Source organism: Melanotaenia boesemani, chromosome 1 (genome assembly GCF_017639745.1).
Source record: "Melanotaenia boesemani isolate fMelBoe1 chromosome 1, fMelBoe1.pri, whole genome shotgun sequence".
Classification (NCBI taxonomy): Eukaryota; Metazoa; Chordata; class Actinopteri; order Atheriniformes; family Melanotaeniidae; genus Melanotaenia; species Melanotaenia boesemani.
The window spans coordinates 25,541,858-25,560,235 of NC_055682.1; the positions used below are offsets into that span (position 1 = coordinate 25,541,858).

The following is an 18,378-nucleotide window of genomic DNA, read 5'->3' on the forward strand; positions in this document are numbered from 1 at the left end:
ATACAGGCATAGACAACAGGAAAGCACTTCAATTAAACAATCGACCTCCAGTTAAACAATTTTTTTTAACCTCGCGTGCGTCCACGCACACTCACGCGCACACAAAGAGGGATCAGAGGGGAGGAGTTTCTGCTGTTTCCTTAAAACAGAGAATCTCCTGGCATAAATTATGTTTGGGTGAAAAATGTCGTCTTGATGTTGGTGAACAAGGAGGGGTCACTTTCCATCTCACCATGCCTCTCAGTCACGCTTTGCTGGCGTAATCGGAAAATGTGTGCCACGTCGTGGTGATGAGTGACTGATGGTATACTGGGGCTAATACAGAGAGAGAGAGAGAAGCACCAGGGACCTCTGAAAGTCGGGATGAGGGCAAATAAAAGGCTTCAAGAGAAGGATTTTACGCCACGCCACATAGGAGCATTTCGGAGTATTGACAAGGGGGCTGAAATCAACTGGTTAAATGAAATGAGGAGCTAGGAGTAGCGTCATGCAGCTAAACACACACACGGGTATCTGGAAAGACTGTGGCAGGCAGGGATAATAGTGTTAAAGCTTAAGGTTAAAGGCCTTTCAATCGGCCACGAGGGGTGAAAACAGCACTTCATGTACACCCAACCACATTAGACATCCACACATGGCTAATCAAGCTTATGCAGTAAGACGATTGCAGCTTTCACAGACCATTGTATCAGCACTGTATGCGTTGGCATGGCAGGTAAAAGTTATCCATACGTTAGCTACGGTTTGTGAATGAGGGCCTTGTTTGTGGACAGCAGCAGACCAAAACAGCGATGCTATGCAGAGTTAGCCCTTCAATTAGTTGTTCATTAAGATACTCCACCACCCCACCTCCTCCTCCCAGTGCTTGTACCCTATTCGTGCGTGTGAGCTAGTATGCATAAACATTAGAAGTGAAATAGTACACGAGTGCAGTGCACTTGTTCTGCGCCAACACTGTAAGAAAGGAATTCAGAAAGAGTCCCTTTGAATTGTGCTATAGAGACTGAGTTGATTGACAAGTGTGGCACCAAACCCCAATTAACTGCTCTGACCAATCAGCAACTTACTTCAGCTAAATTTCTTTTTGTTAGCAGCAGGCTAAAAAGATTACACATTACACAACATCAACGACTTTATAGTTTCGATGGTTTTAACTTACATGTTTATCGGTCAATAATTAAGTTTAATTTATAAAGAAGCTAAACTGGACCACGCGGAGGGATTCGCTTGAAATGGTTTAAGTTTACAAACATCTTCAGCTGGTTCACAGCCAGAGATAAGCTCATGACAACGTCATGGCAACAAGTGTGCATTCTTCCCCGCATTTTTTTTCGCGGAAAGACACACAAATGCAAATTAGACAGTGAATCCGGTGAGTTTGTGCCATGTGGCCACATGACAAACACAGATTCTCAAACACTCGGAGAGCGCGCACATGTGCCCAGTGACTGTAGCCTATGATGTTTTAGTCATATGATTGCGTGTATATTTCAAAATGAAATACGTTGTTATAGATTATTGTTTTTGCCACTAGCCATGTTTCTCTCTCTCTCTCTCTCTCTCTCTCTCTCTCTCTGGTGTTGTATTATTGTGGGAGAGCAGGTGCTGCCGACCCAATTACCATACAGCTGAAAGCACAAAGAGAAAAAACTTTACTCCCTGTGACTCCCCTCCTCCTCCTGCTCCCCCTCCCTCTCCTCACAAAGTCCCTTAATGACAGCCACGCGAGTGACACACCACCAAATCTTTTTTACTGCCTCTACGAAAGAGCAAGTTAGGGAAATATTCAGACGGGCAGTGAAAACGATTTAGGTGTGTTGGTCTGTGGAGAGTGCGTATTTTGATGCGTCTTTGCGCTCAAAGATAATATTTTCTTTTCCATCTCGCCTGTGTGTTTATCAGCTCAAAGTGTTTAAAGATATCGGACCAGATTTAGAACAGATTGTTTGTTCACCTCATCTTATTCTTTGCATGACAGTTATTAAATTATGTTGATGCTTAGGAAACACCATCCATCAAATAATTTTTTTTATTTAGTATTTAGTCTGTAGATCGAGCAGCAAAACAGATTTAATACACCAAGAACATGTTGAATTAATGAATGCACACGTGGAGCAATAGGAAACATATCTAAACGTCAATGAATTAAGGTAAAGTGTAATAAAAACAGATCGACTTGTTTTTGGAGATATGAACATGTGAAAATCCCGGCAGGGTAACACCATAGGAATGCAACGGAGCAGATGGTCGTTAGCGCAGTTGGGACGGCTGGCTGGCTGGTTGGCCATGCAAGGCGCAGGCCAGCCAAAGCTTTACCATAATAACCCCAAATATGAGAAGCCACCGTCAGACTGGCTGCTTCGCATATAAATCTCATGATAGAGCGGAGGATTTCTTTGCGGAGGTTAAAGAATTTGTCGGAATGTAAATGGGTCCTGTGTGTTGTGGAAGAGGGAGGCATCAGGGGAAGCAAGGGGTTGTTGCACATTTAACAGCTCACTAGCCATTTGGTCTGTCCCCTTGAGAGCAGAAGAGAGGAGGGGGTGGGTTTAGAAAAGTTTTGCGCACCCCCTCCTAACCCCCACCCCCACCCCTCCTCCTCCTCTTTCTTTGTGATGGCCCCTGGGCGGACTTGTGGTGATGGTGGAGGGAGGGGAAGAAGAGGAGCAGAGGGGCTCATTTGCATCTTATTACCCTTGGCCTGCTGGCCCGGTATAAAACCCTGCGCAGGGTAGAAGACCTACCAGACTTACGGATTGGCACACCAGGAGAATCAGAGAGAAGCGGATCCTTGTTTTCTGTCTTTGGAATCAGCATATCACGAGCAATCAACTGGAAAAATAAACAAGAACATCAAAAGCTATCTCTGCATCGACTGGTTGGAATTAACTGATACATTTCCATCGGGGATTTCAGTGACACTTCTTCAAGGGGAACCTTTTACTGGGGATTACTTTACACTAAAACGTTATTTCTTCCAACAACTGACACCTCTTGCGGGAAAACAGAGGGACATAAGACAGAGGCTCTACAGGAAAAGTCCAACTTCATCTTTACCCTTGCGCATAAAAACTCACCTTGACTGTGACACAACGGAGAGCTTCTTAAACTTTCTCCATGTGTGTTTGAATAGTTCTACACGGACCTGTGGAGCTTTTTTTGAGGAGCTGTCAACACAATGGGACGCCTATGTCTGCTCCTGGCTCTCAGTCTCTCACTGCTCACCTGCCAGGTAGGTCCAGTAAAATTCATTTGGCATAATAGGGGAAATTTGCGCACGCCTTTGTCTTCATGTATATTTTTTAGAAGAAACAAAACATTGTAGGCTCTGTTTAAATATGTTATTTCTCCTATATCAAAAATCATCACGAAGATGTGTGCCTTAAACAAGCTGAATTGATTTTGTGTCATAGGTTCAGTGCTCCGGTATGTTTGAGCTGAAGCTGCAGGAGTTTCTCAACAAGAAGGGTATAGCGGGGAACGCCAACTGCTGCCCAGGAGGCTCTGCGCATCCGCAGGCCCACCAATGCGAGTGCAAGACCTTTTTTCGGATCTGTCTGAAGCACTACCAGGCCAGCGTTTCCCCCGAGCCCCCCTGCACATATGGCGGAACTGTGACTCCCGTCCTTGGCTCGAACTCCTTCCAGGTGCCGGAGACCAATGCGGATACTTTCACCAACCCAATCCGCTTTTCTTTCGGCTTCACATGGCCAGTGAGTAATTGTAGACATCCTGTTATAAATACTATTTAGCATAACCTTTGTTTTTGATGACACGCCACAAGCAGAAAGAAATTACTTCATTCATTTTATGCAAGATTTGTGTGTTAGCCTTAACTAAATTTAGACTCATTTATCTCCTGTTCAAGTTTATTTTCCAGGATGCGTGGCGTAATATTTACCCCACTCATTTTAAGGGAAAACTAAAACCACGAGCAGACAGTTAAATTATTGTGCTCATATTCCAGTGGGACATGTTAGCTTTGAAGAGTACAAAACCCAACAGATGCTCCCCAACTCAACGCATGTGAGGGTCTTTGTCAGCAGTGTGTGAGAGAGGCTATTGTAGTATTTCTGTGCTCTTTGGTAGAATAAAACGGGGAGGAGAGGAGGGTGTGTGAAAGAGGGCGGGGGGGGGGGGGGGGGGGGGGGGGGTGTCACCAAACGATTCTCTCCTCTCCTCTGACCAACAGTGGTGGGAAATATAACATCCTCTGAGTTGGCACATCATTGGCAGCGCAGCTTGAAATTCCGCCTCGTTTTCGTTTTACTGCCGTGTCAGAGTGTGATTGTAGCAGGGGTGTGAAAAGAGAGCAGGTAGCCGGCCTTATTAGGCCCCTAATCAACAGGGGAATTAGGCTGTGAAGTTTATTGCGAGGCCTCCTAATGGTCTTGTGCTGATCTGCTGTGGGAGGGAGGCCTCTAGGCTAAGCAGCTGTTGACTCTCTCAATCTCTCCTCAGGGGACGTTTTCACTGATCATTGAAGCTTTGCACACTGACTCCCTGGACGACCTGACAACAGGTGGGTGACATCCAAAGAAGGCAGCAGTGTAAACCAGACAGGCATTAAGGCTAATGAGGACCCTGTTTTCTCACAGAGCCGTTTATTATTATTATTATTATTATTATTATAAATAATGTTCATTAGGACCTACAGTTCTTGATTTATATGTTGTGATTTTTTTATCTTTTTGTTTTTTTGCATCTTGCTAAGAAAATTCCAATAGATTTTATAAGTTTCTACAAAAATTCATTGAAAAATTAATGGAGTTGAACTAAGTACTCTTCAGATCATGTAGACTCAGTGGAAAAAGGGTGCAAATATTTAATCAAGCCAAGTTTTCACTGATCATATTCAAAACACAGAAAACTTTAAGTCAAAAGCCATAATCTGGCACAAGACCTAATTTTGTTTATCTAATGTCATATTTTCACGTTTTTACATGTGTGATAATAAGCATCTTCCTCTCTTGCATTCATAACTCTTAACATTAGAAATGCAGCACAGATGGAGAATGTGTGAATAATAGGAAGACAATGGAAATTCAGCTGGATGGCACTTTTTTGTGATGTTTGTAAAACAATTCACAGAAGAATTACTTTAGCAACATCCTCTAAGGTTTAATGTCAGTTTTGCACTCTCTTTTTTCAAAACACTAAAATGTGTGTGGTCATGTCTATGACTAGGACAAATCAAATAAGTTAGGTTTAGAATGAGTTACAAAGATGTGACGTCTGTAGCAAACTAACCGCAACTTAAGACAGTGACATTATGTTAACATTCAACCATAAAACTGTAAAAAAAAGCAAAAAAAAGATTGATAACAAACTATGATTCACTTGTACAGACAACCCGGACCGTTTGATCAGCAGGATCACCACTCAGCGCCACCTTGCTGTGGGAGAAGAATGGTCCAAGGATATGCAGACAGTCGGCAGGACAGAGCTGCGCTACTCCTACCGCTTCCTGTGCGATGAGCACTACTACGGCGATGGCTGCTCTGTCTTCTGCCGGCCCAGAGATGATGCTTTTGGACACTTCACCTGTGGCGAGCGTGGAGAGATCATATGCAACTCTGGCTGGAAGGGCCAGTATTGCACTGAGCGTGAGTGGGTTTGCTTTTTAATCCTGCATCATCATTCTGCATGGAAAAATGTTGAGGGAGAAGCCATACATTGGAAATTAAAAAGACAACATGCTGCTTCACCTTCTTGGTAATGCAATAACTCATGTTTCATTCTGGTGACAGCTGATTTTGTGGTTATTAAAGTGAAGAAGAGGTACAGTCATTAACAGCGGGTGCTGATGTTTACACAAGGCACCCAATCTCCAATCACTGGCTGATGTAATAATAATAATACATGTTTACATTAGATTTACTTAGGCACAAATCAGTACCATCTTAAAGAAATAATCATTTAATCATAAGAACTAAAGAGGCACCCTCTTAAAGGCTTTTCAGCTTCTACATAGTTTATAAAACTACTTTTCTAATTTCCCCAACAGTCATTTAGCTCTCTTTATTGTTAGAGACTTTTTCCACCTCATAATGCGAGGCCCGTGTGCAACAGGCGTCAGTTAGTTATCCCATAGCAGCAGAGGCCTCCATTCTAATGAGCCGCAGTGGCTCCTCAGTAATTCACACGCCGCGTGCCTTCCATTAGACCACTGGGGCCTCCTTGCCCCAAACCTCCTCCCCGATTGGCCAAGCGGGGGTCCTGTATTGTTGTGGCTCGGGCCGACGATTGGCCAAGCAGGGTTGTGTATTGTTATGGAGGGGGCAGCTGCTCAGTGAGAGGAGACAATGGAGCAGCTGTCTGGTGGTTAGCTCCACACAGACCAGCTGGCTCTGGGGGGAAGAGGAGGAGGAGGAGAAGGAGGAGGGGGATGAGGATGAGGATGAGGATGAGGAGAGATAGGAGGAGAGGAGGAGGGAAAGGAGAATGTAAGAGAGGAGGAAGAAGAAGAGATGAGAAGGGGAGGGCATAGGTGGATGGAAGAGGAAGGGAGGGAAAGGAGGAGGAGAGGGGCAAGGGGTGAGAAAAAACTTCTGACCCACAGTCAAGGGGAGAAAGGAGGCTTTGTGTGGGATGCTTTTGTGTTGAAGAGCAACCATGTTAAAAGAGGGAGGTTGTTGGCTGTTTCTCCTGTTTGGTGACCAAAACTGCAACAGCTCCTAGTTTCACTGTTCAAACTGAAAGGCAACCATTTCAGCAACTTTTGTAGCACTGGAGAAACAAGCCTTCAGATAGTCAAAAATGACATTTAGATTAGCAATGACAGGCTAAAATGATCAAAACACAATATTTGCGAAGACAGAACCTGGATAGACAGAAAGACACACAAACAGATGTGAAGCCTGGTGCAATCACCAGACAGGTGAGCAAGCAGACAACAATGAAAAGGCTTTCTGAATGGGAGACTGATGGAGAGCAAACACTGAGTTTCCCTTGATTCACAACACACTTTTTGTTTTTCTCTCTGCAGCAATCTGCCTTCCTGGATGTGATGAGGAACATGGCTTCTGTGATAAACCAGGAGAGTGCAAGTAAGTTCCAAAATGTTCTTTTATATTTCATACCTAAATGGAACAGTCTTAAATGTAAATATCGCTTTACTTTTTTAAAGTTATTAACTCAATGCTGTGTTCCCAGGTGTCGCGTGGGCTTCAGTGGGCGTTACTGTGATGACTGCATCCGTTACCCAGGCTGTCTCCATGGCACCTGCCAACAACCTTGGCAGTGCAACTGCCAGGAGGGATGGGGTGGACTCTTTTGCAACCAGGGTGAGTTTGTTTATGCTTGGATTTACTACGAGATTGTGTCCTCTTAAACATGCAATCAGCCCCTTTTTGCTTCACATTTAATCTGTTTTGCTCATTATTCTTATATTTGGTGTTTCCAGATCTGAACTACTGTACACACCACAAACCTTGTCTTAATGGAGCCACCTGTACCAACACCGGTCAAGGCAGCTACACTTGTTCCTGTCCACCTGGATTCACAGGTGCCAGCTGTGAGATCCAAGTCAGTGAATGTTCTGGAAATCCCTGTCGCAACGGAGGCAGCTGCACTGTGAGTATCACCTCAGAGGAAAATGGGCATCTAAGTATAATTATGACAAACTTGTGTGTAAACATTGTTTATAATGTTTCCGATTTAGGATGGAGACAGTGGCTACAAGTGCACCTGCCCACCTGGTTTCTATGGCAACAACTGTGAGTTAAGCGCCAATACCTGTGCGGATGGTCCCTGCTTTAATGGTGGACGTTGTGTGGACAACCCTGAAGGTGGCTACTTCTGTCAGTGCCCAATGGGATATGCTGGCTTCAACTGTGAGAAGAAAATCGACCATTGCTCCTCCAGCCCATGTTTAAATGGTATGTTGTGTTCTCTGTACCCACATCTGTGAATAAACCTAATGCTAGAAGCAGAATTCTGTAAGACTAATCTCTTGTCTTTGTCTCAATTCCAATGTCCTCTGCAGGTGCAGAATGTGTGGATCTGGTGAACTCTTACGTCTGTCAGTGTCCTGAGGGATTTTCAGGTCCTAACTGTGAGATTAGCAGCACCTTTTCTGGATACTGTCAGTCCTTTCCTTGTCAGAATGGTGGTACATGTCAGGAGGGAGTGACTGGCTACACCTGTACTTGCCCTCCAGGTATAACAGCAATAAACATAAACTTTCTTAATTATTGTTTTATATAGTTCTGTGTCAGTTTTCCAGACTCTTAAACTCTAAACTTCATTCACAGGCTACACTGACAAAAACTGCAGCTCCCCCATCTCTCGCTGCCATCACAACCCCTGCCACAACGGGGCCACCTGCCATGAGCGTGGTGGTCGCTATGTGTGTGCCTGTGTGCCCGGCTATGGTGGTCATAACTGCCAGTTCCTTTTACCAGAGGTTCCCCGGGGTTCCCAGCCAGTTGTAGAAGGACCAGATCGTCGATATTCTTCCTCAGAAAGTGGGAATACTGAAGGTGAAGTTGATGATGACCTTGAATTCCCTTGGACGGCTGTGTGTGCCGGTGTCTTCCTCGTTCTTGTGATCCTGATTGGCTGCTCTGTGCTGGTGGTGTATATTCGGGTGAAATTGCAGGACCGACACAGTCACCACAGTGATAGTGTCCACAGCGACAGCCATGAGACCATGAATAACCTGACAACCACCAATAATTGTCTTCGTAGCGAAAAGGAACTATGCTCTGTGATGACAACATCAATTAAAAACACCAACAAGAAGGCAGATTACCATTCTGACCTGACCGGTTCTCTTGGTGGTCTGAGTGGAATCAGTGGGCTTAATGGATCAGAGAAGAACGGCTTTAAGACTCGCTACCCCAGTGTGGAGTACAACCTGGTCCACGAACTGAGGCCTGAGGAGCTGTCGCTGTGTAAAGAGGAGGAGCCCAATGAGCCAGAGGCCAAATGTGAAGTGTTGGATGAGTCCGACACAGAGGAAGGATTTCGGAAGAGACAAAACAGGTACACAGCTGTAAAAATCCTACAATTCTCAGAAATTTTGCACGTTGCCTAAGTAAAAATAAACATAATTAATCCGTGTCCCTTAATATAATTTAAGTTCTTGTGTAAGAGATAGCATTTCTAAACCTTTTTTTTTATCCCACAGCAATGCATCAGAAAAGAAACAAGGGGCAGAGTCACCAAGCTGCAGCGAAGCAAAATACCAGTCATCCTCGGATTTAAACTGTCACGCAGCAAGCGAGCTGAAATACCAGTCAACAAGTGATGTGAAATTCCAGTCAACCAGTGATATTGAATACCACAGTCCCAGTGACAGCCGGTATCCATGTACCACTGATACCAAATACCAGTCTATCTATGTCATATCAGACCAGAAAGATGAATGTATCATTGCTACAGAGGTGAGTACAGAATAATGGGTCTGTTGAGTGAGCACATAAAAAAAAAAAAAAAATATATATATATATATATATATATAATATGCTTGCAGGGAAACATACTAAACACTGACTTCTTTTCGTTCTGACTTACAGGTATGATACTGGTTTCCTGTGGCTGATGGCGATTCATACGCACCAACCCTGAGCAGTAGAGCTCAGCTTGTTTCCGGGGGGTTTTACTCCCGCTGTTTGCTGCTGTTCCCTGGGATTTCTCAGAGGACTTTGAGCCAAGGTGCTGATGAGCCAGTTAGTGTCTACTTGGCAAGGACTGAGTACTACAGTAGTACTACGGGTGATTTCTGGATATTTTTGTCGCTGGATGGAGGCAGATCTTTGGCTGACTCAGTGCTATGGACGAAGCGCTAGAAGACAGTGTTAGCACTCATATGGACTTGTACATAAATAGTGCTGACTGAGAACTCACACAGTCACAAAAGTCTGCTGGCAAACTGATGAAGACCTCATTTGATGTTTTCCACAGCACTGAAAGATTTGCAGCTCATAACAGAATGAACTCTTCTCTCCTGATAAAGCAGGAGCATTGACTTGGAAGTCGACTGATGATGTTGTACCATGGCGTACTGATTGAATGAGCAGTAAAGTACCTTAAGAGTACTGAGAACTTTTCAAGTGTTGTTGTAGTACTGTAATGTGCTGTGGTTTTACATTGCTGTGTAAAATCTGTTATGGATGTTGAATATTGTTCATGTTCTGTGCAGTGCTGCAGAGTAGTGTGTGGAGCTGTAGCAACATGAGGAGTCCCTGTCCTGCTGTAGTCTGCTCATTTTTACGAAATCATTCAAGGAATCTCAAGTGGAGCTTTCCTGACAAGACTACTAAAAAACTGAGAGTTGAACTCCTACAGCAGCTGAACATCTTTAACTCTGCAGCACTGACAGAGCCAATGTTGGCTGAGCTGGTTCTCAGCAGACAATAGAGAACTGAAGACTCCAGTAGTGACTGCAGATCGATCCAACATGGATTCTGTTGGGCCATACTGGCCTCTGACCGCTGAAGGTTGTGATACACAGGGCAATGCTACGGGCAGGACAACCAAGGAAACGTCAGCATAAGAGCACAAATAAATGAAAACAAATTGAAAAGAAAAATGACATAAAGCAAAAAAAAGTAATTTGTTAGTAACGCTCTGTGCTGAATTCAAACAGCTGCATATTTTCAGTGAAATGAATGCTGCATCAACTCAAAATAGACTGTTGACCCCTTTTTTTCTGACCTCTTAAAGACGCTGTTTTTTTTCCAAGTAGGCTGAGCTATAAAGACTTAATTGCCAAGACCTCATTGCACTATAGAGGTGTATGTTTGTGTGAGTGTGTATGTTTATGTGTGTAGAGAAGAGGTAATGCCTGTGTATGATGTCAATGTATGCACTGCCCACTCCCACCCCTCCCTCACCCCCAGTCTTCCACTATTAGCCAATTAAGGACACCATCACCCTGCCTGCCCTTGGTTAGGATCTTTTGTTTTTATTTTATTTGTTATCTAAAGAAAGATGTATTCTTTTAATTTAATTATGTAATTATTTGCGCTCCATTTTGTTGTGATGTTTTTGTTAAACCTGTCATAATTTAAATTGTATTGTTTTTATTTGGCAGATATTGTATGTATGTAAGTAAGTATGTATGCATGTATGTGTTAGGCACTTGAGACCATTGTGACTGTGTTGTATTTAAGAGAAAAGTTGTATGTACAGAGCCTGTCATTTTTATTACTGGGGGAAAAAATACAATATTTTTCCAAAATAAAAAAAGAGTAATGAAATCTAGCCTATTTGGTGTTGAATGATTTTATTTTTATGTTTGTTTTTCTTTTTCAAAACAATGAAAAAACATATACTGTGGCAGATGTTCTCAAATCAGCCTCCTTCTTTGTGTGCATCATCTCAAAGCAAGATTAGCAAATCAAAAAATAAATTTACTCAGTCATTTGACTTCATATTTACATTTAGAGCTCCTCTACAAAGCTGTCGAACAAATAAATTCCAACTGAGGGATTTGTTGTCACTAAGTGGTATTTGCGTGTGTGTGTGTGTGTGTGTGTGTGTGTGTGTGTGTGTGTGTGTGTGTGTGTGTATTTACGTGTGTCTGTCTGACACAGCAGAAGACTGTCTCCTTGTGGAACCACTAAATGAGACAAAGACACACCCCATAATCATAGACCGCTTAGCTAGCCTCCTCTGAGCCCAGAGTCATTTCTGTGTGTGGATTGGTGTGCTCGTGTGTATCAGCATGAGCCCAAATGTGTATGAGTGTGTATGCCTGTGCCTTAATGTTAGTGAATGAATCTTTTTTTTCTGTGAGCTTCTCGACATGAGTATAAGTTCAAGTGTGTGATCTTGTTTAAGCAGAGGAGTATTTATAGCTGGAGATAGAAACCACCAGTCTGGATTTAGTCCCAGTTGCCCCTGCCTGACTACTCTGTATGTGTGTGTGCGTGTGTGTGTGTGTATGTGTATCATTTAGCAACCACTGAGAGCGTAGAAGCAGTCATCAAAGAAACTCATCTGGTTTGGAGTCTTATATAAACACACACAAATGAGACCGTGAAATTGGATGACAGATGATCAGAAATTTACAAACCGTACAAAGAATAAACTGTATTAAATATTGACATGTAGCCACATAGCACGCACGCACACACACACACACGCACACACACAATTCATGGTCTGGTAGATTGATGTTAGATGTGAATAGTTAGCAGCTAATCAACATGCTCATTGAGTGAAAATATGCTGAAAGCCAACCCATCATCAGAGCTAAGAGATTAAAAAGCTAAAACATTAATTATGTTCACCTCTGCAGTGAAGATGCTGAAAAGGTTTTCTTCTGCTGACTTTTACCTGAATATTATATTCAGTAATGCTTTTCCATTCTCAGACTTGTACTCCTCACATTTCCTCACTTCTCCGTATTCCTGCTAGTAACCTAGAAATCAATTTCAGCTCAACAAAACAAATTATTGAGGACGGAGAAGGCTTTTCAGAGGCATGAGGATACCTAGGTGTATCATTTGAAGATGTTTTATTGGCAAATGTGATGAAATATGCATTGTGCCACGCTGTCATTTGACTTAAAATATTAATAATCAAATTGTCATGAACACTGTTGTGCTTATCTGGTGGATACTAAACAATAAAGAAGTAAAATATAAAGAAAAAAAATCAATAAACAGACAAAGCTGCATTTAAGCTCATATTAAAATGGCATCTGTTTAAAATAATGGCTCAAAGGCAGGGGTGCCCAAGTCCGGTCCTCAAGATCTACTATCCTACAACTTTTAGATGCAACCCTTCTCCAACACACCTGAAACAAATATCTGAATTCCCTCATCCGCATGTCATTCAGCTCTGCAGAGGCTTTGTTACAAGCCATTCATTTGATTCAGGTGTATTGAAAAAGGGTTGCATCTAAAACTTGCAGCATAGTAGAGCTCGAAGACTGAACTTGGGCACCCCTGCTCAAAAGGTAAGGGTGTTTCTTTTTCATCAAAAACTGTTTTCCTCAACTCCTTTCTCCTTAAAAGTCCTTCTCATCAACTCCTGCCCAGGGGACTAATTAAAATGTGAGGAGAGGAATGAATCAAGGATGTGAGAAATTAAATAATGAACATGAATTAGTGCACAGTAAAATGGTGCACAGCCACTCCAGAATCAGTCTATTTCTTGGTCTTTCAAAACCTCCTCTTAATCGTAATCTCCTGTATACTACCATTTCTTAATTCTGAACTGAACAAACAGCTTGCTGAAATTGCCTTCCTATCTTCTTGTGGTCTTGTTTTGTAGTAATTTAATTTAATGTTTAGCATGAAGGCATCTGCTTGAACCCTTGATTTCATGAGGCTTGGCTTGAGTTGTCTGAATATTGATGAAGCCCTATTCAACAATGATTTGCAACAAGCTATAGCACAATCAATACTAGGTATGAGTCCCAGTAAGTTATGTGGGAAGTAAAATTTATTGAAGTGCTGAAACCTTTTAATGGTGCCCCCTCTCTTGTTTTCACTCTACAATAGCACAAAACAGAAATAACACATCCATCTTGCCTGAAACTTTGAAAAGAAATAGAAATTTTGAGTCAGAGTGACCAAACTTTGCATGCCACTGTGCTACTGAGGTTTCCGTCATGTCTCAACTGACTTGAAAGACCAGCAGATCGAACCAGTGACCTGCCCACTGGCTGTAGACACAGTGACGGTTGCCCTTCCAAAGACTGCAACTGTGGCTGCTTAGAAAGTATTTGCTTGTATTACACAGGCAGCAGGCAGTTGTTAGCACATACCATGCTAAGCTTTTTAACTTAACTTTTTTTCTGTGCCACAATAGCTTTTCGCTGAGTTGGAAAATCACAGGAGACAGGCTTAAAGCTGGTCCTTTGTTGTTGTTAGGCTGTCCTCCGGCCCCTGAACAGTCGCACACACTCGCGTCCTCCCTCTCCGCATCTATCTGGTGTCAATAGTCAGACAAAGCCCCGGTCACTGGCTGCCATATGCTGTCCTGCTGCTCATAAAGAACAGTGCTCTTTGAACTTCTGAGGGGGAAATCAAAACTTCTTCATGGTCAAATATATAGCGAAGTGTTTCTCTTGTTCATGTGGCACATTTTATTTCTACCTTCTTGTAAGATATCCAAGTTGTACCTTTCATTCATATTTTGGGATTTAGATCAGCTCTTGTTGGACAACAGAAACCTTGATCATGTTTAATAATAACAATAACGGGAAAAAAAGAACAAAACATCAATGCAAATATGTTCTGAAATGTCTAAATAAGCACTTTGGATGATATGTTGTCTGCTTCACTCTTTGCCTGCTCTCCTCTTCTACACTTTTCATTCTGACAGGGGGTAGGCAGGACCATAGCTAATCCAGAGAACAGCCTGTTTAAGTGTGTCTCTGCTATAATCTGATTAATCTGTCCATTCATACACTCCTCTCCTCTCTCCTCTCCTTTTGCAGACCTTTTAGAGCATTTAGGTGCGTGCATGTGTGTTTGTGTGTCAGTGTTTTCCTGTGTGTAAACATGCATGTCATTGCCTGCTGGTGTGTGTGTTGTGTGTGTGTTAGAGCTAGACAGAAAGATATTGTTTGGAAGAGGGTAACAAGGGAGGAAGAAAAAAAACTCGCACTTGGCCACTGACCCTACTTTGGTCTGTGCACTGGCCACCTGTCATAGGAGCACACACATGTGCACAAAAGTACTTTGCTAAAAGTGGTCGAAACTGAGATATTCTGATGGCTGCAGCAGCTAGGTTGTCCCATTTTTCTGTTTACAAATTTTCACCAGCCCATTCGGCCCCCCATCATTTCCTGTCACCTCTCTATTAACTATTAATTTATTTGCATGCTTAGTAGGTTTTAGGAATTTAAATGTTTAAAGTCTTATCTGTCACTGGATACCATGGTGGAAGTGACTAATTGGTCCCAAGTTTATTCTGCATCATGACAATAAACCTACATATCCAGTCAGAGTCATAAAGGTGGCCATAAAAGTTCTGTTGCAGAACAAGGAGTCCTGCAACAGATGGTTTGGCCCCCACAGCGCCCTGGTCTCATCAAGTCTGTCTGGGATTATTTGAGAGGACAGTGGCATGTCGCAAGATCTGTAAGATACTATTGTTTATTGATTAATGACTGTCATTCCTCCCATACTTACGGAATATATACAGCTAAGCGAAATTGTGTCTCACAAGACCCTTGTCTTAAAGCTAAATGAATTAATAGTGACATATCTAAAAAACAAATTATTAAAACCTATGAAAATTAAATGAAAGCAGTGTTTAACAGATGCCTTAGCAAAGTTACAAATAAAAACAATACTTGAACAGGAATTAAAAATCATCCACAAAAGACTTTAAAGGATTTTTGTAGACATTATAAACTACTCTCCAAATGTAACAAGGGGACCAGAAACAATTTTTAATTCAATTAAATTTATTTGTAACATGCCAGTTCACTACAAAGTCACACCAAAGCACTCTTATCATACAATCCAATTCAATACAATTAATTCTAGTCCAAAAAATAAACCAATTAGAACAAGTCCATTATATGATCCACATTAGTCCAGTTTATAATAACTCAGTTTATATAAACCAGTTCATGAAAACAATTACCTTGCTAAGGAAACAGATTGCACTGAATTTAATCTTTGATTCAATATCCCATCTTGAATGAGTGGCAGGCGATGGTGTTAAGTGTGATCACACTTAATTCTATTTATTTATTTGTTTACTATTTATTCAGTTTCAGTGTCATAAAATCTATCAATTGTATTATGTTTTAAATTTCTTTTGCTTTGCCTTTTACTGTCCAAAGCTTCCTGAAGCATTTACTCTAAAAATGTACTTCAGTACAGCTCAGGGACATGTGTGCGTATTAAGAACAACACTATACCAATCAATTATTCTGAAAGCTAAAATACAAATATTTTCACAGAGTAAATAAAATATTTAAAACCATGTTCCCCATTGCTCAAAGAAGGCCTTCTTATGGGAAAGTATTCATTTTTTTATTGAGTCATTTAACTCCTTAAACTGAATTGTCAGGCCAAACTGAACAATGTTGAGATCTGTACAGGCGGTGTTTGTTATTTGATGTGTGTTCTGGTCATCAGCCCAGAGTGAGTTTTTAATAAGTCCATGATAAACAGAGATTTTTTACCTCTCAAATTAAAACAGCAAATTACACAGTGAATAATCATCCTATAAAAATGACTCGTTCAGCCAAACCTGTTTCAACAAAACAGATGACACACCACTGTGATGTCCTTTTTTAGCTTTGGTACTATTGTTTATAATAATAGGTATTATCTCTGCACAGAGATTTCCAAGATGAAAGGATGGGCAGAATTTCCAAAATTCAAGAATAGCCATTTCAGCTATAACTTTATGGATATCCTGCCACTTTGAATACAAGATGTCAATATCCACTGATTCCCAAACCTGCATATATGTAGTAAAAATGATTAATCTCTAGGTTCCTCTAAATTATACTTTTTTTTCTTGAATTTCTCTTTTTTGGGGTTTGTACGGTTTTATCGTGTCTTGATAAAAGGACAACTGATGTGTTGGATCAAAGTAATCAAATTCAACATCCACTTGTTCGTTTAATAATGACATGAAGTTGTTTTTTCAGTGTATTGATTTATGTAAACACAAAGCCTTTCATTCTACCCATGTCTTCACTTTCTTGCTGCATCATAACAGTGACCCACTGACTTTACACCTCTCTCCACTCTGTCTATTATTAGCATTTCAGTTCGTCATCAGGACAAATCCCCACACAAACAGAGCATCCCTGACTAGAGATTTTTGGGCTAAATCTTGTGGGAAAACAGAGATTTCTCTCTCAGCCATCCTCCATTGTTGAGTTTGAACAAACGAAGTGACCACAGCAGCCTGAGTCACACAATGACAGACAGCTTATTCAGCTACTTCATCTGTCGCAGCTCCCCAGGGACCAGGCTCTGATCTTTTCCCAGAGCTCCATCTCTCTCTGTCACCCCTTCTTTCTTCCTACTTTCCTGATTGTCTCTTTCTGACTGTTGATATTCACAGAGCATAACATTTCCACCTCTTCTTACAGTCATCATGCAGCTTCTTTTAAAATCATAGCTTTGGGGTATAGCTGGAAATCAGGAACTATTAAAACTGACCACATCTCTGGGTTGTTTTTGTGATTGCTGATTTTGTTTGTATTTTGCTTATTATTGTCTTTTCCTGGGGTTGTAAAGAGGTTGTAAAGAAGGAGTCATTCCTTCAGAGCCACCAGCTCCCATCAGCACCTTCTGGTCATTACTAGTGCATCGTGGGAACAGCTTGGCGAGGACAATGATTGGCTAGAACAATGAAGCTGGGGGCAACACAAAGGACACGCCCACTGCATGATGGGAAAGAGCAGCAGAGGAAGCAGATGTTGCCACAGAGGACACACAGGAGGGGACAGAGATAGAGAAACGGCAGATGTCTCTCTCTATCGCTCTCTGATGAGCTTGAATTGTGTTCAGCTCTTTAGCAGCAGGTGAGAAGAGACAGCAGCTTTACCTGCTTTTGATAGAATGATGCTTCTTTGTTCAGTGATGCAGAGCACAGCAGGCTGGTCCCACATTTGCAGTTGGCTATTGTGGTTGAATTTCTTTTTAACCCTCTAAACTTTTGAGCTGCCTATTATAATGTCCTGTCACGAGTCTTTAAATTATGATATCATATCTCAGATACAAATATGTGATAAATTACTCTGCTAATGTAGAAAGAAGAAGCCCACAAAGAAAGGCACAAAGAGTCACTTTAATATGAGTCATGTGCGAATACAAAATGTATATAAATGGGATGTTCAGGCCTCATTCATCAGATAATAAAACATGAGGACAAGTGAGGGTTTTTTCATATATTAGATGGCTGAAAAAGTAACGCTCCAAGTGAAAACACAAATTACATAAAACCTCTTAGTCACAGTGAAATGTAATAATAAAACTGATTTGAGTGTAATAAACAGTGTTAAAATAAAATGATTTACATAAAATGTGCTCATGCACAATGTAGTAGAGAGGGGTATAAGGGACTTTAAAAATTAGACAACTTATTTCTGGTGTCACAAAAAGCTACCCTTTGTAGCTGACACTATGATTCAATATGCAAAAACAAAACCAAAAATACAACCTTCTAGAAACTCACAAAACTCAACATTTTAGAAACAATAAATAAATAAATAAAATTGCAATGCAATTGCCATTCAGCTACCACTAAACAGAAAACACAATAACAAACAGCTCATCATCTTAGAAAAACAGAATTTGGCAAAACAAGACACTTAAATAAAATATTCAAAGCAAAGAGGACAATGAGGGCTACTACTAATCCGGTAATTGCAACATTTTAGTAACGTTAGTGCAATACAATAACAAAACAGAAACTCTAATAGCAACTAAGAAATAA

General features: G+C 41.4%; 1 protein-coding gene across 2 annotated transcripts in view; it reads left to right on the top strand.

Moving 5' to 3' along the window:
- dld (deltaD) overlaps window positions 1-11,211 on the top strand; it is a 15,236-nt gene extending 4,025 nt beyond the window's left edge. The window contains exons 2-13 of one of the 2 annotated variants that reach the window (XM_041987324.1): window positions 3,134-3,232; window positions 3,414-3,713; window positions 4,462-4,522; window positions 5,349-5,606; window positions 6,989-7,049; window positions 7,156-7,286; window positions 7,406-7,575; window positions 7,664-7,880; window positions 7,988-8,161; window positions 8,256-8,988; window positions 9,134-9,389; window positions 9,522-11,211. In XM_041987324.1, coding sequence (XP_041843258.1) covers window positions 3,179-3,232; window positions 3,414-3,713; window positions 4,462-4,522; window positions 5,349-5,606; window positions 6,989-7,049; window positions 7,156-7,286; window positions 7,406-7,575; window positions 7,664-7,880; window positions 7,988-8,161; window positions 8,256-8,988; window positions 9,134-9,389; window positions 9,522-9,527 — 2,421 coding nt within the window. In that variant the 5' untranslated portion in view covers window positions 3,134-3,178 and the 3' untranslated portion in view covers window positions 9,528-11,211. Of the gene's footprint in view, window positions 1-2,749; window positions 3,233-3,413; window positions 3,714-4,461; window positions 4,523-5,348; window positions 5,607-6,988; window positions 7,050-7,155; window positions 7,287-7,405; window positions 7,576-7,663; window positions 7,881-7,987; window positions 8,162-8,255; window positions 8,989-9,133; window positions 9,390-9,521 lie in introns of those variants that run through there. The other variant, XM_041987317.1, reaches the window with a different exon arrangement.
- Window positions 11,212-18,378: the final 7,167 nt, after the last annotated feature.